The sequence below is a fragment of the Ostrea edulis genome, chromosome 8, assembly GCF_947568905.1.
Source record: "Ostrea edulis chromosome 8, xbOstEdul1.1, whole genome shotgun sequence".
In the NCBI taxonomy this organism is placed as follows: domain Eukaryota; kingdom Metazoa; phylum Mollusca; class Bivalvia; order Ostreida; family Ostreidae; genus Ostrea; species Ostrea edulis.
Window position 1 is genome coordinate 56,195,273 of NC_079171.1, and position 26,397 is coordinate 56,221,669.

Sequence of the window (26,397 nt, forward strand, 5' to 3'; positions counted from 1 at the left end):
ACATCATTTGTCGAAATGTGTATCTGGTTTATCAAAATTGGTACCGTATAAGTTTTGCATTTTCTCTACCCAGATGTAAATTTGTTTATGAAAATAAAGTGATTGTTATTAATAAACGCCGTAGCACAAACCAGATCTTAGATGAATATATGCCTTCAAATAAAAAAAAATTGAAAATCTATTTGGGTGACGCTAGTAACAATATGGGAACATGAATTTGAACAGGTGCTGCGCGATAACCACAAGGTAGCCCCATTAGACATTCAAAACCAACTTCATCCTGGAAACGTCTTTTTCGGGGGACTAATTAATGCCGGAAAATTGAAGAAAGCGAGAAAATCCATTATTCAGATTTCTGTTCTCTCTGCCCTTCCGTCGATAATCCCTGCAAACACTCATAAATCATAACCCAGAATTGCAATAGCATTAGACAATACTTTGGAATAGCCAAGGTCAAAGATCCCCTAGGAACTTCTACTAACCTGTGTTACCACAGAAAATAAATTGTAAACCAATGCTTGCTCTGTGTCAGCATTACGCGGAGAACGTAAGACAACTCCTTTGTCCTTGCTCGGACGAGCAGCTCTGTATGACGGGGGGCCTGTTATACACCGAAACTCGTGTCGACGATTCACACAGGTTATCAAAATGTGTAAAGTATATCACTTTCATAACGTCTCATCACAGGGTGACCCAAACTTTGATCTTCGAGAGAGGAGGTGTCTTAAACTCAAAGGAGAATTGAGCGAATAGAGTCGAAAGAGGACAGATTAAAGTATATGAATGAATATGTAGTGGATGAACACACACAGCCTCAATACGATGTCATTGATAAAATGTCTGCTATGAGATCCACTGATGAATTACTTATAAATTCCTTTCAGGGTAAATTTGAACAATGTAGGACATTTAAGACCTGTTGGGCCAGTGGAAAGGGTGATGAACCTGACGTTGGACATCATTTATAGATCAGTTGCCGATCAAACGAACTCTCAGCTGATGATCATATCGTATGTTGCTTTTAGGGTGGAGATAAAAACTACCCATTAAAGGAAATTAGATCGATCTGTCGCATTCGTGGGGTTTTCTTTTCATTTCTTTTTTTTTTAAATCATACAAATTCTCATAAATTAAACTTCCATGTTAAGTATTTTTACAACCAAACAGAACAAAACATTGACGCATATATTTTAAAGATCACTCGATGCAAATTGTCTTTAAAGTTTACAATAGTGTTGAATATAAACGATACCATCTCGTTTATTCTAAACGAGTGATTTTGATACCTTGCCTGATTGTTATTGAAGTCATTGGCTTCACACCTTGATAAACTAACATGTTCTTGTACTATGAACGTTTAGATTTAAAGATTAAATCGCTGCATGTGAGTCTTTGTCTTCTTTTAAAGGTCTTTTTATCACGCATTGAAAATCCAGGTGGGGGTACGATATATCTTTAGTCTTCACATTTGCATCAGATTTGTGTTTTCTGGTCGATTGGTTCCTGTAATATTGAAATATTGAAACACAATGACATTATTGATATCTGTTACTTCATTTTGAGGGGTTGTGGTCAGTTCCCAGAGCATATTTCAAAAATAAATGTACAGATACATTTGATTCACACTAAAATGTATCAATGTTATCATTATGTATATATACTGAAGTTGTGTTCCTGTCATTTTTATCGAGATTTAATAACATTCAGAGAAACCATGATTCATTTTACGGATGTTTTTTTCTGCTTCATTGTATTGGTCATTTCAATTAACTGTTCTTTCACAAAAACTACTGCGTTAGTTTAAAAGACGGTATAGTGGAGTCACCAGTCCATTTGTTTGTATGCCCATCTATCTGTGGTTGATTTTGTTGATAAAAGATGTGTGTTTTTTTTAATTAAAATTCAAAAGTGCTCACAAATAAAACCAAAGCCACCCCATCTCCCTTTCTCAGGCTCTTGGTTGAAGTTTGCCCTGAAGCGAAATATTAACATTTGGACTCGCACAATTATCTATGAAAATACGTTAAATATGGCTTTGATATTAAAAAAGCACGTGCTGTGAAAATACACAAGTAGTATATGCGTTAATCTTTATGATTTGGTTAATTATTTAATAGGTAGACTAATGAACCAAAGTAACATCTTTTTTTATAATTATATTACAGGTAGACTAATGAACCACAGTAACATCTTATCTTATAATTATTTAACAGGTGGACTAATAAACCACAGTGACATCTTTTCTTATAATTATATTACAGGTAGACTAATGAACCACAGTAACATCTTTTCTTATAATTATATTACAGGTAGACTAATGAACCACAGTAACATCTTTTCTGATAATTATATTACAGGTAGACTAATGAACCACAGTAACATATTTTCTTATAATTATATTACAGGTATTGCGGTTAAGGGGGTATAAGACAGTGCGTTCTGTTTATTACATTTTCTTCGTTTTTTTTTATTCGGTACTTTTAGCTGTCCCTGCATAAACACTGATGAATATATATCACTGGCACGGCGCAAGGACACACCAACTTCAGCCAGAAGGCTATTGTCTGTATGACCGGGAGTATTACAAAAACTTAAAAACAAAAACTTAAAAACAATTACCGAGATTGACTAAATCAGTCACGCGAACTTTAAGTCTAACATTTTTTTAAAATACAGACGGAATATTTATCATTATCAAAATACATGGTTTTAATATTTTTTCCTTAACTAGTTGCATTTAACACCGAGGTGTTACATCCTTAAATATCGATTACATGCACGTGGAATCGGAGAGGGTGCAATATGTAAGCTTGAAAGTTAAGAATTCATCCATGTAGCGACCTACCCACTTCACGAAATTTGTTAGGAGGCAGTTTGAGCGGATAGAGACTAACACCCCCTCACACATATGCATAATTTAAGATTTTGATAATCGGACAATTTAAGCACCATTTTTTGTTGTTATCTTATTGCTTGTCAACAATTCTAAATAAACTAACCGGCAACATGCCCATTCTGATGCATAGAAAAATATAAGTAATGTTATCAAGGAGCTCTATAACGTTCAATCTGCAGTTTGGTCATATTTCGTCATTCAGTAGTTTTCTTTAAAAAAAAAAAAAGAAGAAAAAAGAAATATTGGGTTAGCGGGATTATATACATGTATTTGATTGTAACAATGACCTATGTATAACTTATAATCTCATATAAATTCGAAAGGTTTTTCGCCTCAATAGAGCAATTGGGATGTCAGCTAACCATGATATTTGTTTGACTTCTTGCAAAGTGGGAAAGATATCGGGTCGGCGCAAGATATCCGTGATCTTAGACAAATCTGATATCGCGCCGACCCAATATATTTCACGCTTTTCGTAAGATGTCAAAAGCATCTGTTAATTTCAATACCCGAACTAGCTAACCGTAATATTAAAGTTATATTGTGGCAAAGACTGTAGGAATTTGCATGGAAGATACCTGCTATATATAAAGCATTGTATTATCCAGACACTCCCGATGAACATTTATTTTTATGAAGAACTCTATCACTGTACATTGAACATCAGTCTCGGTCGAATGCACATGTAATTAAATCGTGATTTAAAAAAAACAATTGATGGTCTGCATTTTTGCTTCTATGGAATGTGTAGTAAATTAATTCCAATTTCTAAGAAATCGATATTGGCCCAATATCTATATTAAATCAAGTTAAATTGACAAGATGCATAATATTACAATATCACAAAAGTAATTTTGTGCCTTAAACACTGCTTTTGTCAGAGAGAGAGAGAGAGAGAGAGAGAGAGAGAGAGAGAGCAAATCGGTTAATTATTGAAAATCCCTATTGCATGTTGTATGCTTTCATTTACTGAATATACTAATATACATTCAAAAACAGGAATTGCCTAAAGTACGCATTATCATTAAACGGTGCATTTAAGAATATTTTAACGAAGAAAGGATGGTCAGAAAATTAAAAGGCAAATTTTCAAAACTAGGTTTTCTGAAAACATAATATGATATCGTTGGGAATTTTGTCTCAAGAGTCTTAAAGACAATATACATATGGGGGTGTTGCTATTTTCTTTTTAATAATTCCACCTTTATTATGAGTATTTAGCCTGCGGTACATTTTAACACCTTCTACAAGGCGCCCCTGGCAACAGGAAAGCTCCTGGAAGCTGTGTGTATTGGCAAATAACACATACCGTGGAACACAGAGGATCGCTGTGATTTGTCGGAGTATCCACTGTTCCGTTTAGTCTTCACACATTGAAAATCTAGGCGAGGGTACGATATATCCACTGTTCTGTTTAGTCTTCGCGTTCTGTAGAGCTATTTCCTCTGATCTGATGTTTCCTTTTGTTTACGGTTTTCACAGATTGAAAATTGACGGAGATTATATAATTGTTTCCGCACCACCGAAACTATACAGGAAACATTGACGTCAGGTTTCCTGGCTTTTAATTTTCTGGAAATTAGCGTTTTCATTCAGTGCCATCACAAAAAAAAAAAAGACCTAACTTCGATCCCCTATTTTCAGTGGCGGATTTAAGGAGCCTCTCCAATACATTTTCAAATTTAAGGTAGATCATAGTCTCTTAGATAGAAATAAAAAAAAAAACAATAAGAAAATCCACTTATAGAAATACATGAGAAGATTTTTTGATATATTGTTACTTTTATTGGGAGAAATTATATTCTATTCAAAAAACAAAAAAAAAAAAAAAAAAAAAAAAACCAACAACTTAATTTTGTGTCATTTTCATTAATTTCATCTCAGTGACAGAATTCAAAAAAAAAAAAATACACAGGAGACACCCCCTGTTGCCTCCCCTATAATTTCAATTTCTGCATCCGCCCCTATTAAATTGTAAACTATATCCCACAGGTCATGGTTTGATCAAACTTAAATCCGCGCTTTCTGTCCATGTTTTAATATCAACTGCAATTCGGTAGTATTGTTCCTATTGAGAAATTCTTTATAGTGGGTCCTTTTCTGTCCCGTAAAATACTTGTTTCGCCTATTGTGGCCCATCCTTACTACTTGGGGGCCATGATTTGAACAAACTTCGATCTGCAGTGCATGTAGATGCTTTGATATTGAGATTGTTGGAACCCCTGCAGCATCAAATTGTTTGTCAGTAGCCTGCTTCGATTTAAAAACTGACCATAAGCAGAACAAGCTCTTGCGTATCAAATCAGATGAGAGATATACACACCATATGTCACCTGACCATATGCAGGTGACAATGAATTATTTCTACATAAAACAAGAGGTACTGTGAGCAATGGTCACTAAGAATAACCCCCGCTTACCCCAATCTCCCAAAGGGTGTTGTTAATAGGTATAAATTACCTCTTTTCTGAGTGTAAAAATATGGTATGCCTTTGTAGAACAAAATGGAAGATATAGTCCGAACACAAATCCATGGCATAAACCTATAATTTTGACCTTGAGATCAAAGGCCAAGGTCATAAAGAGGTCATGAATGTACATGACACATAGTCTCATGGTGATACACCCATGTCTTATGGTATGACAAAACCCTATAATCAATTTTGACCTTGAGGTCAAAGTTCAAGGTCATATAGAGGTCATGAAGGTACCCGACACATTGTCTCATGGTGATATACTCATGTGTCAAATATGGTATGCCTATGTCAAAGAACAAAGAAGTCATGGCCCTGACACAAATCCATTGTAAAAACCTTTAATTTTGACCTTGAGGTCAAGGTCATATCGAGGTCATGAAGGAACATGATACATCGTCTCATGGTGATACACGCATGTGTCAAGTATGGTATGCCTATGTCAAAGAACAAAGAAGTTATGGTCTGGACACGAATCCATTGTAAAAAAAAACACCTTTAATTTTGACCTTGAGGTCAAGGGTCAAGGTCATATAGAGGTCATGAAGGTACTCGACACATTGTCTCATGGTGATCCACCTGTGTGCCTAATATGGTATGCCTAAGTCAAAGAACAAAGAAGTTATGGCCCGGACACGAATCTGCAGACCGACAGACGGACAGACAGAGTGATTCCTATATAACCCCCTGAACTTCGTTCGGGGGGTATAATTAGATATGGGATGTTGACGATGGAAAAGCTGAAATCATCCCGTTTGTAATAAAGTTGAGTAGCGTTAATGTGCCGTTAATATCTTTCAATAAAATATCAAAGTATGAAGCAGAAGTGGGCGACTCTGTAGTGTCTTTTATTTCGAGCTCACAGGGGTATATCGAAGTGGTCCATTCGTGTAACCCAGCTCTTGCCCACTCCCTCCGAGGGCGTGGTTTGAACAATTCTGAATCTCGTCTTATTACGGAAGCTTTGCATCAGATTTATGTTTTCTGGTTAATTGGTTCTTGTAATATTGAAACACCATGTTTAAGAATTCCTGCATCGGGTTCAGATTACGTGTTTGTTCAATTCAAGGTTAAACATTCCTACATCGGGTTCAGATTACGTGTTTGTTTAATTCAAGGTGCTAACGTTGTCCTGATACTTTTAAATTTTTATGTTTAAATAAAACCGAAGTGAATTGTCCATTCTTCAAACGTGATCAGATTACATCTCTAGTAAAATGCTATTTTTAAGAATATGTTCGTGAATTTTCACCATTACCCCTATTACATGTAGTGTGCAGGGGCGGATCCAGGACTTGCGCTTACGGGGGCGCCACTTTATAAGGCAGGGAGTCTGGGGGCCGTTCTGAGACCCCCAGTGGGTCCAGGCAAAGCCCTGGTGGGGGCCAGGGGGCGAAGCTCTCAGAGGCTCCTGGATTTTACAGATTTTATAGGACTTGAAATATGTCTCCTATCTAAGTCATTTGTAATATTTTCTATCATTTTTAATAAAGTGATTTTGGTAAAATAATGCAAAGTTTAGGGTTTTTGGAAAACATTAAGTTCTCCCAATAAAGTAATTCAAGTAATCAAAAGATTTTGTCATTTATTTCTCCGGGAGTGGAGGAAATTATTGTTTCTTTTATCGTTTAGTACATTTTTCTAAACAAGACACCACGATTTACTGTAAATTTGAAAATTTATGGGGTTGTCTGAATATACTAATTCACATTCAAATCAGGAATTGCCTGCAGTACACATTATTATTATATACCCATCAATGTATCGTTCTTTGATAAGTGTGGATTTCACAGCGTGTGATCCGGTTTTCCGGATCACCACACTGTGGTTTTCTGATTCCGTATCAGTATCCTCTGAAACTGATGCCGTCACAATGACGTCACAATGCATCAACGCAACGTTTCTAGTGGAAAATATTGACCGCGTCACAAACGAAACTGCGTACACAAAACATAATTTCACTGTATGTCTGTATTTTTGATAATTTGGATTGCATTTAGTATTTTATACATATAAATGTGGATTTAAAATGCAAAAGGGGGTATATAATAAATTTATCATTACTACAGTAACTTGATCCGAAGAGTTGGATCACGTCTCGTTGACAGGCGCGGATCGTCAGATCAAACTCGACGCTTCGCGTCTCCTGTGATCTGATGATCCTCGCCTGTCAACTCGACGTGATCCGACTCTTCGGATCAAGTTACTGTAGTAATAATATATATTTATCAAACAGTACATTTAGGAATATTTTAATGACGAAAGGATGGTTAGAATATTAAAAGAAAAATTTTCAAAACCAGGTATTCTCAAAAACACAATATATATAGTTTTTGTAATCGTTGGAATTTTTGTCTCAAAATGCTAAAAAAAAACATATCAGGGAGGGGGGGGGTGGGTATTGATATTTTGTCTTTTTCTAAAACTCCACATTTATCATGCTTATTTAGCCTGTAGCACATTTTCACACACCCTGCAGGGCGACCATGTCCACAGCAAAACTCCTAGATTGATTGATTGTATATTGTTTAACGTCGCTCTCGAGAATATTACACTCATATGGAGACGTCACCACTGCCGGTGAAGGGCTGCAAAATTTAGGCCTATGTTCGGCGCTTATGACCTTTGAGCAGGGAGGGGGGTCTTTATCGTGTAACACCTGCTGTGACACGGGACCTTGGTTTTTACGACAGACAAGGGGGTACTAGACCTATTCTGAACTCGGATCTCCACGGGATCAAAGCTCCTAGAAGCTGTGTCTAAAGGCAAATAACACACCGTGAGACACGGATGATCTTCGTTGTTTGTCCACTGTGGGAAGTATAACACTCGTGTCGTGTTTTGTAGGTCAACAACATGAGAGTATATGGGAGAGTATGTTTCTCTCTCGTTTACATTTTCTGATGCGAAGAAGTCTAATGCGCTTTTTATACACCCTCAGCAGTACAGCGTACTGCCCGCACACACCAATTTAAAATCGCCAGTTGAGTCTATCGATCACAGAGAGAGAGAAATTGAGAGAGAGAGAGAGAGAGAGAGAGAGAGAGAGAGAGAGAGAGAGAGAGAGAGAGAGAGGAGAGAGAAGGGGGTCTGAGAAATTTACACGAAAGAGACACATACATAAAAAGGTGCAATCTCCGTTCGGTATCTCACAATTTGCTACAAAGTGTTGCACAAATGGCGACGCTATGCAACAAAAATAAGAATGAAATAGAGTTACATAGCTTCGCCATTCGTTGTACACCGTGTCGTATCAGAACAGATCTGCCTAGGAGCAGGCACGTAGAATCAGGGGTAATGACCCAATTTATGACAACGATCGTTTCCTGTTTTTTTTTTTCTTGAATAAAGATATATCATTAGGTAACCCCCCTCTACTATTTCTGAAGGACATCCCACCATTTATTTCAGTTCAAAACAAAATCTTTATAAAGATTTAAAATGAAAATAAAAAATGTTAGGATTAGAAACGTTTTGGAAATATTTTACCCCATATTCACCGTAATGTTTTTCTTGCTTCTACTCCCGATTCGATGTGTTAAAAATTCCAAATTTTCAAGAAAAAACGCTGTAGTTTCACCATTCAGCTGCGAAAGTAATGCTACAATAACGTCATAGGCGATTTGTTAGAAGCATTTTCCTAAATAAACTCTCATTTCCTATAGGGGTCTGAACTTCCACCCCAGATCCTGACTTGCAACTACCCCGGGTCCTGACTTTTAACTACCCCGGGTCCTGACTTTTAACTACCCCGGGTCCTGACTTTTAACTACCGCGGGTCCTGATTTTTAACTACCCCGGATCCCTACTTTTAACTACGTCGGGTCCTGACTTTCAACTACCCCGGGTCTTGACTTTAAACTACCCCAGGTCCTGACTTTAAACTACCCCGGGTCCTGACTTTAAACTACCCCGGGTCCTGACTTTTAACTACCGAGGGTCCTGACTTTTAACTAACCTGGATCCTGACTTTTAACTGCCCTGGATCCTGACTTTTAACAACCCCGGGTCCTGACTTTTAACTACCGCGGGTCCTGACTTTTAACTACCCCGGGTCCTGACTTTTAACTACCTCGGGTCCTGACTTTTAAATACCCCGTCCTGACTTTTAACTACCGCGGGTCCTGACTTTAAACTACCCCGGGTCCTGACTTTAAACTACCCGGGTCCTGACTTTTAAATACCCCATCCTGACTTTTAACTACCGCGGGTCTTGATTTTTAACTACCCCGGATCCCGACTTTTAACTACTTCGGGTCCTGACTTTAAACTACCCCGGGTCCTGACTTTAAACTAACCCGGGTCCTGAATTTTAACTACCGCGGATCCTGACTTTTAACTACCGCGGGTCCTGACTTTTAACTACCCCGGATCCTGACTTTAAACTACCCCGGATCCTGACTTTTAACTACCCCGAGTCCTGACTTTTAACTACCCCGGGTCCTGACTTTTAACTACCGCGGGTCCTGATTTTTAACTACCCCGGATTCCGACTTTTAACTACATCGGATCCTGACTTTCAACTACCCCGGATCCTGACTTTAAACTACCCCGTCCTGACTTTTAACTACCGCGGGTCCTGACTTTTAACAACCCCGGATCCTGACTTTTAACTACCCCGGGTCCTGACTTTTAACTACCCCGGGTCCTGACTTTTAACTACCGCAGGTCCTGATTTTTAACTACCCCAGATTCCGACTTTTAACTACCTCGGGTCCTGACTTTAAACTACCCCATCCTGACTTTTAACTACCGCGGGTCCTGACTTTTAACAACCCCGGATCCTGACTTTTAACTATCCCGGCTCCTGACTTTTAACTACCCCGGGTCCTGACTTTTAACTACCGCGGGTCCTGACTTTTAACTACCCCTGATCCCGACTTTTAACTACCGCGGGTCCTGACTTTTAACTACCCCGGGTCCTGACTTTTAACTACCGCAGGTCCTGATTTTTAACTACCCCAGATTCCGACTTTTAACTACCTCGGGTCCTGACTTTAAACTACCCCATCCTGACTTTTAACTACCGCGGGTCCTGACTTTTAACAACCCCGGATCCTGACTTTTAACTATCCCGGCTCCTGACTTTTAACTACCCCGGGTCCTGACTTTTAACTACCCCGGGTCCTGACTTTTAACTACCCCTGATCCCGACTTTTAACTACCGCGGGTCCTGACTTTTAATTACCGCGGGTCCTGACTTTTAACTACCCCGGGTCCTGACTTTTAACTATCCCGGCTCCTGACTTTTAACTACCCCGGGTCCTGACTTTTAACTACCCTGGGCCCTGACTTTTAACTACCGCGGATCCTGGCTTTTAACTACCTCGTCCTGACTTGTAACTACCCCGGGTCCGGGTCCTAACTTTTAACTACCCCGTGTCCTGACTTTTAACTACCCCGGGTCCCGACTTTTAACTACCCCGGATCCCGACTTTTAACTACCCCGTCCTGACTTTTAACTACCGCGGGTCCTGACTTTTAATTACCTCGGGTCCTGACTTTTAACTACCCCGGGTCCTGACTTTTAACTATCCCGGCTCCTGACTTTTAACTACCCCGGGTCCTGACTTTTAACTATCCCGGCTCCTGACTTTTAACTACCCGGAATTCTGACTTTTAACTACCCCGGATCCCGACTTTTAACTACCCCGGGACCTGACTTTTAACTACCGCGGATCCTGACTTCTAACTACCACAACACTATGATTTAGCATGGCCTTTCTGTTGTTTTTAACGGTGCATCTTTATAATTCTCTCGTAAAACATTTATTCCCTATGGTGGCCCCAGCCTATTTCATGGAGGGGGGGGGGGGATCTGAAGAAATAAATCTACACTACCTAGGGATCATCCAATGGTTTTCGTCTACACTTGAAAAGAAAATTCTAAACAACGATATGTTTGTAAAACACATATACTCCCATGGTGCAAAATTGTGAAGAGTGATACATACACATCATTTAATTGATAGTAGTATCATCAATTCAAAAAACTGAGCAGACAATATCTTCCTAAATGTATGTCAAGAGTGGATTGACCATGTGACCTAAAATTCAATAGGGGTCCTCTACCCCTTATGTTGTACCGCTGTACCAACTTTGGTGTCAATCAAGCAAATCATTCTTAAATTATAGGAGACAATATATTAAAATGTTCAGTTCAATCACTGACCTTTGACCATGTGACCTTAAAATCAATAGGGGTCATCTTCTCCTGAAGATGTACCAGTGTACTAAGTTTGATGTCTGTCAAGCAAAGGGTTCTCAAGATATTAAGTGGTCAGTATATTACTGTGTCCAGCTTGACCCTTGACCTTGGACCATGTGACCTCAAAATCAATACGGGTCATCTTCTCCTGAAGATGTACCAGTGTACCAAGTTTGATGTCTGTCAAGCAAAGGGTTTTCAAGATATTGAGCGGACAGTATATTCCTAAACTATTTATGAAGTAAAACTCAAACACGCAATACAGGATAAGCTCGCATGCGCGAGTGCAACAGAAGTTTAATCATACATGTGTAAATGTACATAGATATCCTGAGGTTCAGTGTCCCACTCAACTAAATCTACAACAGAAAAAAAGAGTAATAATACAAAAACATGTAACGTATTTCATATAATTTTCTCACTAGAGGGCGCGTGATGCAAGCTTCACTCACACTTCAAAAATACACAGGTAATTTACCTATTGTTTATCTGTACACAGGTAAGCTTTGCATTTACAGAGAATAAATAATATGTAAGTGAAAGTTTGATTGACGAGCCCTCTGGTAAGACAATTATTTCAATAGCAATGTAATCTTATTCACTGATAAAAAAAAAAATAGCTGGCGTGTGGATTGAAATTGTTGAATTTTAAAACAAACTTTGAGTGCCATTAAAACGACAGGAACACTTCAATCCCGGATATATGGTTTCCGATAATTTTTAATAAGCTCTCTGTTCACATTTCCGAAATCAAAGTCGCATATCACCCCCCCCCCCCCCCTTACACACAGTCCGTGAGGATCCTAGATAGAATAGATCCCTAGTACCCCTTGCTTGTCGTAAGAGGTGACTAAATGGAGCGGTCATTCGGATAAGAACGCAAAAACTGAAGCCCCGTGTCACAGCAAAGATCCCTCCCTGTTGAAAGGCCATAAATTCCGAGCATAGGCCCAAATTTCGCTGCCCTTCATCGGAAATAGTAATATCTATATACTATACGAGTGACAAATTCTCGAGAGGGACGCCTACACACTACCCCCCCCCCCCCCCCCCCCCCCCCCCCCGAAAACCAAAAGTAGGTGAAAGGTGAAGACAACGAATACTGATCAATCTCATAACTACTATACAAGCAATACAAAATTGAAAATAGAGAGATGTGCAAACACGGACCCCTGGATATAGCAGAGATGGAATCAAGTACCTAGGAGGAGTGAGCATCCCCTGTCGACAGGTCACACCCGCCGTGAGCCCCATATCCCGGATTTATCCGTAGTCAAAATTAGTGTGCCAAGAACGGCCTAACAACCGGTATAAAACAAGTCAGACAGCATTTAACCCAATGTATTATATCTCTACACATGTGAGAATCTCCTTAAAGTCTGTAAAATTCTGCTTAGCGTGTTCAGTTTATTGTCAGTATACACGAAAGTCTGTACAATTCTACTAAGCGTGTTAAGTTTATTGTCAGTATACACAAAAGTATGTAAAATTCTGCCGAGCGTGTTAAGTTTATTGTCAGTATACACAAAAGTCTGTAAAATTCTGTCGAGCGTGTTAAGTTTATTGTCAGTATACAGAAAACTCTGTAAAATTCTAATCGCCACTTTGCTTTGAATATATTCTTTATGTTCGTTATTTTAAACAACAGTGAGAATTCATTTTTCTTACCTTATTGTTATTATATATCCACGGAATTACGTCCCCACGAACCCGTAAAAATTCAACAATCCACCCCCCCCCCCCCCCCCCCCCCCACGAATTTAAATGATTCTACAGTAACAGAAAATGATGGTTACCTGTCAGTTATTTTTACGAGGGTTTCAGATATGTATATGAACTTTGAGCAATTTACACATATTTATCAACTATAAAGATACACCTTACTGTGATAATTAATTGCAAGTGGATTAATGCAAAGACTGTTGTGACATATGTATGATACATGTTTATTATATGCAATGTGTAATGCATTTGTATGTAACATGTACATGAGCCTGTGTGCCAATAAAACTTTACGTGTACCCTCTGGAAATGTTATTTTAACTCTGCCATAGATATTCCCCCTACCCCGTCTGTTTGTAGCCAAGTTAACATCATAAAAATTACACCCCAACCCATTGACCCTACCCCTATCTACCTTCTCTAATAAAACTGCTAATTTCTCTTCTCGCCACGTGACATCCATTTTTTTAAATATGTCTATGTAATTACCCAGACTCCCCACCTCGATTTAAAAAAGTACACTAAACACGTGTATATGTAAACATTTACCTTCCGGATTGCCTCGCTGCAGGTTGCACCACTCTATTAATTTTGCCTATATGTTCTTACCAAAATTACTCACCTTTGACCTGACCCTGCTTCCTTAAAGTAAACTTTTCAGAAGTTTTACTTTCACATCATGTAGTACAGTTCTTAATGAGCATTTTCATACCAAAATATACATACCCATCCAGCAAGGCATGAGAGTTTGTTTACATCGAAGTCAAGCACGTGCAAAATCAGCTGGTCAAAAGCCAAATCACCGACCTCTACAACAAAAATGTCAAAAAATATTTAAATTCTTCTTTCATGGTTTTTACTCACAAAATTTCAAACACAATACTTGAATTTAAACCTCACAGAAAATTGGAGAGCCTACCTCATAAGGAAAGTCCCATAAAATATGCAAGGTTCCATGAATTATTTTCTTTCGGCCATGATTCGACGTGAACCTCCACATAAATAGAGCGATGCAACCTAAGACGCACGCTGTTAACGATCTCGCATTTACTCTATTCTAAAGCAGTCCAGAAACATACATGGGCGATTCGTTAGAAGTAAAACGGCAGTTATAGATCAGACTGCATCCGATATTCTCACAAGTGAGTGGCAGACAAAGAAAATTACAGACAAGCAGACACAACCACGCATATGGTGACACAGTACAGACGAGAGGGGAGAACGGAAAATTTTTTGTTGTTGAAGTTTCAAGATATTTATTTATGAAACAAAACAAAACATATACAAATATACAAAACAAATGGAATACATGTATAAGATATAATGTGTATAAGACATGGTTATTATGTTACCATGAAATCAAATAGATACAGTATATTTCAAACAATTGTAGTTATTAATTTACATCAACATAATTTCAACTGAAGGAATAATACTACGTATGAAACATATTTGGCAGTGTGTGTATAATAAAGATAAGTTTTTTTTTATAAAAAAAAACCGCCACGCTGCCACAATGAGTCCACACATATCACAATAGTTCATATCCGACTCATTGGGCAGGTCTATTAGATGACAGAACCCTCTGAATAGTGGCTTTAGATGTAACACAAGTATACATAATACACAGCTATACACATGTATACATACATATGCGTGCATACATATAATAGCAGTAGTAACAATGCTTAAATTATATATGTTAAAAAATTTGATACAAAGAATTTCTATTCATTGGATACAAATTTTGAAAAAGTTTCTGTTCTTTGTTTTTATATAAAAACCTGAGAACTTGACAGTGCGATCTCAAGTATTCCTTGATGGAACGAATAACAAAATCACTTGTCTCATCAACCTGTACAACTCTACAATACATCTTACATTTATAAATTTTAAATGCAATAAAGAAAAGAAAATAGTTATATATCTTTATCAATTCAGTATTATCTAAATAAAACCAAACAGGATGTTTCCAAGTAATTGTGAAATTAATACAGGTACTTGCGATCTTTCATTTATGTTGTACATTAATACAATAAAAATTAAGGTGTTTTGTGTTTTTGATTTCATTTCTACACAGTTTACACTTATTTGTTACAATGTTTTTCCATTTGCTAATAAGGAGATTGGTACTCAATAAGTTGTGTATTAGATTATAATTAAATTCTGCTAAGGATTTGTTTTCAATGTATATAACTTTCAATAAAATATTGATTCCCATTCCCTTTTATCTGTTATTTGGAACTCTCTACTTGACTTTGTAAGCAAGGGTTTTATGGAATTTATGATTTATCAAAGAGTAGAAAATTTTAGTTTTATGTTGTAAACATATATCCAGGTTCAATTTTTCTTAAATATGTCTCATCATCTTATACTCGCATAGCCAGTTCGTTTTCTTAGTATGACAATCATAAATTTGCTTACCTGATTTTAATAACCCATCCTCGTTAAAATATTTTAACATATGAAAGGTGAAGATAATGAACAGTGATATAAAATATAACATATAAAATTCCACTTTTTATCCAATCTTCAAAACATATCGATCTACCTTTGAAGAGAAAATTTGCATTTGACCATGTAGACGGAATTTTTCAGTGGAGTTAAATGTTTGGTTTGTGTTGTCCTGACAAAGGTTAAAGCAAGAAAATACCTGTTTATAAAATACTGGAATTCTTTTAAAGAATGACATAATTGTTAGTTGATGTATCAGGAGTCTTAGCTAAATAATGAATGTCAAGATTTAAGGTTTTACTGAAACTTTCTGCATATTCTTTAATTATATGATTACTTGTAATAAGGCATGGAATCCACAGGCTTTTAGGGCTTTAAGTTTAGACTCTATATCGACTACACGTATCCCTCCATCTTTAATATCTCCTATCAATGTGTTCTTTTGATTCTATCTTTTTTATTCCATAAAATAATATATATCAACCTATTGATGTGTTTTATAAACTTAGGATCGGGTAATTCTAAAATGTTTGCAACATAAGTCAATTTTGATAAAGCCAATGAATTAATGCTTGTACATTTTCCAAATAATGATAGTTTTCTTCTTTTTCCATTATTTAAACAACATTTCAATTTCGTGATATATTTTCATCCAGTTTTTATTGTAACATTCAATCTTATCTTGACCTATATAAATACCTAAACATTTTACGGCTCTCTTAGTTACCTTTATTCACTCTACTGTTTCAAGCTGGTTTCTCGGGTTTCCGAGTAAAATACATTCTGTTTTTGTGAAATTTATTTTTCACCCTGCTAATTCACAGAAACCTTTAATGGTGTTTATTGCATGTTTTAGATAATCGGTATCACTTAAAGCCAGTGGCATGTGGTCTGCATGTTGAATATTTTTAGTTTCATGTTCTAAGTTTTTACGTTTGAAACCGTGAATCCAATTATTAGATTTTATTTTATCTGATAGAATTTCTGCAACAAATAGGTATAAAATCGCGGAAATTGGACAACCTTGCATAATTCCCCTGTGCATCTGGCATGTTCTAGAGATCCATCCATTATTTTTTAAACGGAAGATAGGATTTTGATAAAGTAGTTTTATCCATTTAATAAAATTAATTCCAAAATTAAATGTTTGTAGAGTTTTGAACAGAAAATGCCACTCAACTGAATCGATTGCTTTCTCAAAGTTGAGAAATAATAATAAGTCCTCTTGATTTTTGTTTTCCCAGTAATCAAAAATATCTAATATTAATCGTGCGTTGCTTCCTATGAATCTTCCTTGTATATATGCTGTCTGTTCGTCATCGAATTATCTTGTAGTCTGTATTTGTAAGGCTATGGGTCGGTAATTTTTTAATAGGAATTTCTCTCCTTTTTTTCGAATTAATGAGATGACAGAAAGTCGTTGGGAAAAAGACATTTCATTTGATAAAACAAAATTCTTTAAGCATTCCAAAATAGTTTCGATAACTGATCCTAAAAGCATTGATAAAATTCAGTTGGTAAATCGTCTAGACCTGGTGATTTATTGTTTCATACTCATAACAACTTCTCGACATTCATCTAAAGTTGCAAATTGGTCACAATTATTTCTCGCACTCTCAGATAAACATTTAATATTGTTATTATTTAAATAACTGTGAATGCCAGAAGAATTTATATTTTTAGTATCATACAGATTTTCAGAATGGTTAGCGATGTAGTACCCGAACAAGAGTTGCTGATATAGTGTTGAATGAATTTATAAGTTTTTAAATGTGTAAGACACTTTTCTTATGAAAATGAAATCTACAAAGTAATAGATACTAATAGATTTGTACCTAAATTGATCTGCAATCTTCCTGATCCTGATCCAGCCTAGTCGGTAATGAGCGAATCTCGCTCCTAACGTTCAATGTATCATTATTGAAGCATCATTTTGATTAAAAAGTTTAATATATATCATTGTTTTAAAAATTCAGCAATGTATACAGCGAATTTAATTCATTAAAAAGAATTCAAAGGGAAAAGGGAGTTTCTCCCATCTAGAGAACTATGGTGCGCCGTTCGTGTACAAATTAGTTAAAACAAAAGATAATTTATAGATATGTTTGCATGTTTCTATTAGGCTACTACATAGATAATTTGTGTCTGATCAGTTCTGAAAAATTGAATTATTTTATCAAAATTTTATTTAAATCATTCCTTCAAAGTGTAATTGTCAAAAAGTTTTAATAATGGTAAAATTTGTTTATTGGGTATTGAAAATGCACATTTAAAACATTCTGATTAGAATTTCAGCAAATAATTCATAAACAGTCATTTATGCACAAACAAATTCATATCTAACATTTTCCATAAGCAATTCCTTTAGTGTAACAATTTGTTGAGCAGGGCATTAAAACATAATCCCTGGCTAGACAAAAATTGAAATTAGTTGAAGTTGGGGTATTAGCAGTCTGGTGGTAAACCTAATAGTATATTCTGTTCTACTGTTAAGATTTTACAGTATTGTTAGAAAATGGATTCTAATGTTTCCGTTTTAGCTACATCCATTTGGTAGCCACAAGGACATGGATGAGTTGTGCTATCATCATATGAGGAACCATACCAGAAAGTTTAGATTTCTTCCTCGTGGTCAAATGGAAGTTGACTGTTAAAACAGGTTTCTGGATAATAACTTAAGTACTTTGCATTTTATTCAAACCAAATTTGGACATATGAATACATACAGAGAAGGGAAGATACCTATCAATTTAGGGGTCAGAAGGTCAAAGATCAAGGTCACAGTGCATGGAAATTAGAAAATGCTGATGCTGGGGCATATGTTTTACAGATTCTTTAGTTATAAATGAATTATTATTGTATATATGCGTATATTATTTATGTTTTCTGATTATTTATCATATAATTAAATAACTATGTAAAATTTGTAAATATGAATTAAAAAAACAACACATTTTATAACAAATCCTATATTGTTATTGTTTAGAATGTATGTCAATGTAATAAGGGGGGGGGGGGGGGGAGGGCAAAATGGATCAAATCTTTGTTATAATGTACACTACCCCACACATTGTTTTTCATTTAAATTAAGCAAAACTATTATCTAAATCTACATTAGTAATTTCAAAAAAGAGTTTGATACAGATATTCTCCCTAGGTTGAATTTTTTGATGAAATAGGTCTTCAAATCGGTTTGATATTTGGTGATATGTTTTATCTAAAAGTTAAAGCTTAATTTTCATAAAATAAAAAAGTCAAGATTATTCTGTCCTTGATATTTGTTTTATAGTGTGTTTCTTGTGAAAATTGGTGATTTAAGGAGAAATTAAGTTTCAGCAAAGGGGCAACTTTAAGAGGCTGTAATTCTTTAAAGTTTACACTGACATACTCTTTTTTATGATTTAAATGTCTTCTGAATAAAGATGCATCAGTTAAAATGGTTTATCAATGTTTGATACTTCTGAAAAAAATTCAAACCAGGAGAGAACATCCTTAACACACAGATGTAACGAACACACTGCTGTAAATTACAGTGTTTAGATACGTAATTCACAATTTCACACTGTGTAGAGATTTGTAATTAACATTGTGTAGATATATGTAATTAACACTGTGTAGAGATGTGTAAAGAACACTGTTTAAAAATATTGGATTTCCTTCACTTTAGTAGTGTTACGCTCAGCCACAAAGAGGTTGTCTCTAATGTCCACACATAAACCGAATGGATTGACTAAATCACAGTGAATGTAACGGAGGAAATGTCCGTCCTGATCTAGGATGTGGATACGGTGGTTGTTAATGTCTGCTGTCAGGATGTGACTCTGGCTGTCTGTAGTGATGCCGACTGGAGTAAATGATTGCTTGGTATTATAGGGATTACCAGTGTATCTAAATCTGAGTTTTCCTGACTGATTTACCACAACTACTGCATTAGCTGACCAGTCAGCCACACATATATCCAGGTTCCTGTTCTCGCTGATGTATTTATAGTGACCAGATGAATAGAGAGGACGACCATCATTATTAAACTGAATGGTTTGTTTCTCTGTGGAGCCAGAGTAACGCACAACTTTGGATTGTTTGTAATCATCACTGTACATGGTAACCAGGAGATTATCAGAGGCGGTACTGCAGACATGGCGAGGTACCCACCCATGCAATGTGATTATGGTCTCTATCTGTTTATTCTTCACTAAGTTCACAGTTTTATTTATATCATCAGTATAAACAAGATATCCGTCCCGTGTCACTGCTATGTCTGCTGGTTTGTTCCCTGACTTGGTTTGTATTGATGTCAGTAGTTTACTCTGGAGGTTGAAGAGCTTCATGATTTCGTTACTCCCGCATGTCCAGACTTGTTCTTCGCTCAGACAGCTAACACTGGATAGTTTGTATTTATACCCAGTGTGTATGGTGGCGGTGAGGCGCGGGTCATCAAGCAGTGGTTTGGCTTGAGTTGACGATACAGCTTCTGCTGACTTCATTGTGTCGCCATGTTCTGTGTTAATGGATAATGGTGACAGAGAACCAAACATTCCATTGAGCTGATCTTTGTTTATTTTCTGAGCAGACAAACTGGGTACTGTAACTCGGAATTTAGGTGGTACTAGTCTAAATTCGGAATTCCTAGATTTGTAAGTAGAGGTTAAGGAGACGTCATTTGATTTTAGGATTGATTTCAAGTCGGAAATGATTTGTTTGAGTTCCGCCATTTTCTTTGTGATTTCTTCTGTATTTATATTCAGGGTAGATAGGTGTTTGTTTTTTATTTCCTGAATGTCGGATTTCCTTCGTTTGACGATGGCAGTGATCTCCTGGTGGAAGATTTCTCCTTGTTGGTCAGCGGCTGTGGTCAGTTTCCCGTAATTAGTTTCTAATTCGGCTTTCTCACGTTGGACATCGTTGACCATTACTTCATATCGCGGGTAAATTTTTGTCTTGAGTTCTTCCAGATCATTTTGTAAACTTTCTGTTTTAGCGTTGAGTTTTTCCAGAATATCTGATATATCGTGACCTTCATGTTTACTTGAGGAGACACAGGTAGAACAGACAGGAATGTCACATTTCTCACAGTAATGTTTAGAGAGTTCGCCAGCGTGGTCTGTACATTTTGAGTAGTTAAGAGACTTTCTGTATTTATAGAGCACGACTTTGTGTCTTATAGACGAATCCGAGAGGTGCTCCCCAACACATGTCTGGCATAGATTTATATCACAACGTTCACAGTGACTCTGTAGGTGGGCAGTTTTACAGAGGTCACACAGTAGGATAATTTGGGCTCTGTGTAACGGGTCCATTTCTGGTGTCGAGTTCACACGAAAACTTTACTGTTAATGAGAATAGGGAATCTTAATTAAAGAGTTTGACTTGTTGAAACACATGACCAGCTAGGATTACAGTATGTTATAAAAACTGCGATCATTTATATACGAGACGTCGATGTATTGAATTAACCCACCCCCCCCCCCCCCCACCCCCTAGGATACTCTTCAAATGACATTATTGTGAAAATGAGCAGATTCATCTTATTGCTCACACAAATATGGATACATATTTTGTCTCACCTGAAAATTCAACATGGCCTCCCTGTTATTTCGACCTTCCGTGTAGTCCTGTGATTAAATACCTGTGTGGTGCGTCAGCCTGTATACACTTTCTATTTAGATATAGTTTAAAAGTTTGTTTAGACCTAGTTGATACTTGGTAGCGATGTCAACATTGACGTCAGAAGACATAATCGTTTCAATGTAGGTATGAATTCCTTCATTATAATCCGTGTACAAAAATAATCTGGTGTTAAACTTTGCAACATCATTTGCGCCCGTGTGTGTGTCAGCGGAGGGGGGGGGGGTCATTTAAGCAATGAAATATGTTTTAGCTCACCTGAACCGAAGGTTCAAGTGAGCTATTCTGATCACATTTTGTCCGGCGTCCGTCTGTCCGTAAACTTTTCACATTTTCGACTTCTTCTCTAGAACCACTGGACCAATTTCAACCTAACTTGGCCAAAAGCATCCTTGGGTGTAGGGCTTTCAAGTTTGTTCAAATGAAGGGCTGTGTCCCTTTCAAAGGGGAGATAATTAAAAAAATGCAAAAATAGGGTGGGGTCATTTAAAAATCTTCTTCTTAAGAACCACTGGGCCAGAAGAGCTGAAATTTACCTGAAAGCTTCCTGACATATTGCAGATTCAAGTTTGTTCAAATCATGGCCCCCGGTGGTAGGATGGGGCCACAAGGGGGGATCAAAGCTTTACATACAAATATATAGGGAAAAACTTTAAAAATCTTCTTCTCAAGAACCACTAAGCCAGAAAAGCCTGAGATTTACATGAAAGCTTCCTGACATAGTGCAGATTCAAGTTTGTTCAAATCATGGCCCCCGGGGATAAGATGGGGCCCCAAGGGGTGGATCAAAGTTTTACACACAAATATATAGGGACAAACTTTAAAAATCTTCTTCTCAAGAACCACTAAGCCAGAAAAGCCTGAGATTTACATGAAAGCTTCCTGACATAGTGCAGATTCAAGTTTGTTCAAATCATGGCCCCCGGGGATAAGATGGGGCCCCAAGGGGTGGATCAAAGTTTTACACACAAATATATAGGGAAAAACTTTAAAAATCTTCTTCTCAAGAACCACTAAGCCAGAAAAGCCTGAGATTTACATGAAAGCTTCCTGACATAGTGCAGATTTAAGTTTGTTCAAATCATGGCCCCCGGGGATAAGATGGGGCCCCAAGGGGTGGATCAAAGTTTTACACACAAATATATAGGGAAAAACTTTTAAAATCTTCTTCTCAGGAACAACTAAGCCAGAAAAGCTGATATTTACATGAAAGCTTCCTGATATAATGCAGATTCAAGTTTGTTCAAATCATGGCCCTCGGAAGTAGGATGGGGCCCCAAGGGGGGATCAAAGTTTTACATACAAATATATAGGAAAAATCTTTAAAAATCTTCTTCTCAAGAACCACTGAGCCAGAAAAGCTGATTTTTACATGAAAACTTTCTGACGTAGTGCAGATTCAAATTTGTTCAAATCATGGCCCCCGGGGATAGGATGGGGCCCCAAGGGAGGATCAAAGTTTGCACACAAATATATAGGGAAAAACTTTAAAAATCTTCTTCTCAAGAACCACTAAGCCAGAAAAGCTGAGATTTACATGAAAGCTTCCTGACATAATGCAGATTCAAGTTTGTTCAAATCATGGGCTCCGGGGGTTGGATGGGGCCACAATAGGGGATCAAAGTTTTACATACAAATATATAGGAAAAATCTTCTCAAGAACCACTGAGCCAGGAAAGCAGATTTTTACATGAAAACTTTCTGACATAGTGCAGATTCAAGTTTGTTCAAATCATGGCCCCCGGGGGTAGGATGGGGCCACAAAGGGGATCAAAGTTTTACATACAAATATATAGTTAAAATCTTTTTCTCAATAACCACTGAGTCAGAAAAGCTGATATTTACAAGAAAACTTTCTGACATAGTGCAGATTCAAGTTTGTTCAAATCATGGCCATCGGGGGGTAGGATGGGGCCACCAGTTGGGAGGGGGGGGGGTTCAAAGTTTTACATACAAATATAGGAAAAAGCTTTAAAAATCTTCTTCTCAAGAACCATTGGGCCAAAGAAGTTGACATTTACATGAAAGCTTTCTGACATAGTGTAGATTCAAGTTTGCAAAGAGTAGTTTGGGCCATAATACGGACTAAGGTTTTACATGCAAATATATATGGAAAGTCTTCAGATATGGGCCAAGGTGACTCAGGTGAGGGATGTGGCCCATGGGCCTCTTGTTTTTTGTTCTTGTCTTTTTTTTTGGTTTCATCGGGTGATGCAGTTAGCTAGCATTGCAAAAAAAAAGTTATAACTTACTAAAAAAATTTCTGAAGTGACTGCCACTTTCATAAACGGATGAAATAACAAAGAAAGACGTTTAACTGTTTATACTTTGATGCATTGTTTTAAAATATCAACTAAATTTAAGTGCTAAATTATCAAATGGTTGACCCATTTGTGATATTAAACGAAACAGCCAATGCACCCTTTGACCTTGATAAAGCTCAATATTTGGTAATGATATTGCAGATAGGTAGTATTAAAAAAACGGATCGAACTTGTTTGCAACAAACATGCATTTATTGTTGCATATGAAAGTAATGTCAATTTCAAGAGAAATATAAGAGAAAAGATTCAGTGAATGGAAACATACAGTAATCATTACTATTGTCTCAGTTTGGACAGAGTTTGAGTCAACTTCTGATTTAGGTGAAGCTCTTATCGCCGTAGCATTGAGGTTTTTTTTTTTTACACTGGACTTTCGTTTTCCAGGTCATATCTGAAGACTGCAACGCTGTAGATTTCCGAAGAAATTGCATAATGTGACGTTCACAGAAATAAACAAAGTTCCATTGAGCGCTTAGCGAAGGAGCAATCACCACCTAGATAGATATTAAAAACCGTTTAGATTTTAACGCGGTACTGAGATTTAAATCGTTAAGGAAATATAGCCAGTAACCATTTTATCCATACTCGGGAAATCATGATACATGATTGATTGTATCTTGCTTAACGTTTCACTCGAGAATTTTTCACTCATATGGAGACGTCACCAAGACCGGTGAAGGGCTTCAAATTTAGGTCTATGCTCGGTGCTTACGGCCATTGAGCAGTGAGGGTTCTTTAGCGTGCCACACCTACTGTGACAAGGGTCGTCCGTTTTTTAAGGTCATCGCCGAGGACCCGTGACATTCACACCTGATGCCGAGCGCTTGGCGATGGAACTGTCGTAGTCTGTTTTAACTACTTAGGTGTATCGCGGCCGGGATTCGAACCCCGGGCCTTCCGCATGCGGGGCGAACGCCCTAACCTCTCGGCCACCACGCCGGTTCTATTGTTAATTTATTCCAAAGCATTAAATCGAAACATTGTAAACATTTAGAGGAAAATCAAACTTCTGACAGCTCCGTGTAGTAACATCAGATTAATTATAATTTACTGCCTGTGTGTATACCCATGTTGCTTTAATCACATTGTCCTAATTCTATCAAATAGATAGATCGATGTATGTAGATAATTAGATAGATAGATATATAGATAGATAGATAGATAGATAGATAGATAGATAGATAGATAGATAGATATATTAGATATCTACGGTTACATATTCCCAGGTCAAAATGGTGTACGGCGTCGAACTATACAGGCAAATTATTTCCCGGGTATCAGGTAAAAGGATGTTTTGGGGGTGTTTATATTTCCGAAAATTGACATTGTATTTCCGGAAAAAAAACTGCATCCATGCATTTATCTAAAATGGTTTACCAAAATTGCACTCCTCCCGTTAGACAGACACAGTACCTGTATCCCCCTGCTCAATCAGTAGTATCGCAGTGGCAGATCCATTGGGAGTTAATAGATGGAAATCGGAATGTTGAGCATTAACTAGCAAGATCCAAAGCCAATTTCTATCTATAATATGATATCGCAATACGACAGTGATGAAAAAGTCTTCATCTCATGCATGTGGTGCATATTGAAAATGAAATAAAGCATTAGCTTTATCACACGCCCGTTTGATAAAGCATTTCCGGTCCGAACTACTTTTGACACTGTCCCCGCTTGGATTGCATATTTTCTGTGTTTATGCATATCGATGCATGAAATAAAGCGTATAACTTGTTATTCTGTATTCATTTAGAATTTCTGTCACAGCAAAATTAAGATGATGTTGCCCCCACTGACATATAATGCAGGTTACCGGCCATAAAAATGCCAACTCGACTCAAAAATTACGACCAGAAAACAAAAAAATATGTCCACACTATTATCATTGACAAGGAATAAACCGCCTACTGTACAAGCATTATCGAAAATACTTCGACATGTCGACATGCTGCGGTACCAAGTATTCAGAAGCACAGTCTCTTTTCTCTGGAGCCATATTGAATGTATAATAAATCTTAACAGCTTTACTTACTAGGCCTAAAGTGCCACAGGATTTCCTCTCGCCCTCAGATCCAAAGAAACCACTTGAATAAGATCCAAATGCACAAACACTTTTACTTTTCATTGTAAACTGTTGAATAGTCTAATAACGCTGCATTAAAATATTACACTCATTGATCGTTGTTACACATGATTATTTAAAAAAAAAAATACGACGACATCAAACTTTCATCAGGAGATCAGGCCTACATCAAAAACTTAATAATCGGTCAATAGTTGTTAGTTTGTTGAAATTGCAAAACTATTACTAATTATGAACTATAATCCCTTCTAAAACAATTTTGATCAATGGTTTCTTTTATTTAAAAAAACCCCTTTTGTACTGTATATGAATATATTATAAGGGCACTATTTTTTCCCGAGTATGGAAGACTGGTAAGCACGACGCCTGAGCCACGGATTCAAAATAAATTCAATCAGCTGTTTCTACCATATTGGGGATCATCTCAAAATTAAGCGAACAGAAGACATATGAGATCAATAAAACACATATAATTGCGTATTTTTTTTTTATATTTTGGTATATCCAACTCGGCAAGCCTTGCAAATAAATACACTATATCAAATCGGTGGATAAACTAAATATCAAAACACGCAATATAGCTATCATGTATATATAATTGTAATAAAGTG

The 26,397-nt window shown here is 37.0% G+C and overlaps 1 protein-coding gene across 3 annotated transcripts; it reads right to left on the reverse strand.

Moving 5' to 3' along the window:
• Positions 1-959: 959 nt before the first annotated feature.
• LOC125660886 (E3 ubiquitin-protein ligase TRIM71-like) lies at positions 960-21,383 on the reverse strand. 3 transcript variants are annotated; one of them, XR_007364521.2, is made up of 2 exons: positions 21,319-21,383; positions 960-1,503 (listed from the first exon to the last, which is right to left on the reverse strand). XR_007364521.2 is itself a non-coding variant. In XM_048892705.2 (2 exons), exon 2 carries the CDS (start codon positions 21,049-21,051, stop codon positions 19,393-19,395), a length of 1,659 nt encoding a protein of 552 aa, XP_048748662.2. In that variant the 5' UTR covers positions 21,052-21,081; positions 21,319-21,371; the 3' UTR covers positions 13,364-19,392. The 3 variants fall into 3 exon arrangements, 1 of the variants encoding a protein (XP_048748662.2); XR_008797702.1 differs by lacking the exons at positions 960-1,503; positions 21,319-21,383 and adding exons at positions 11,854-11,937; positions 14,027-21,097; XM_048892705.2 differs by lacking the exon at positions 960-1,503 and adding an exon at positions 13,364-21,081 and having other exon boundaries at positions 21,319-21,371.
• Positions 21,384-26,397: the final 5,014 nt, after the last annotated feature.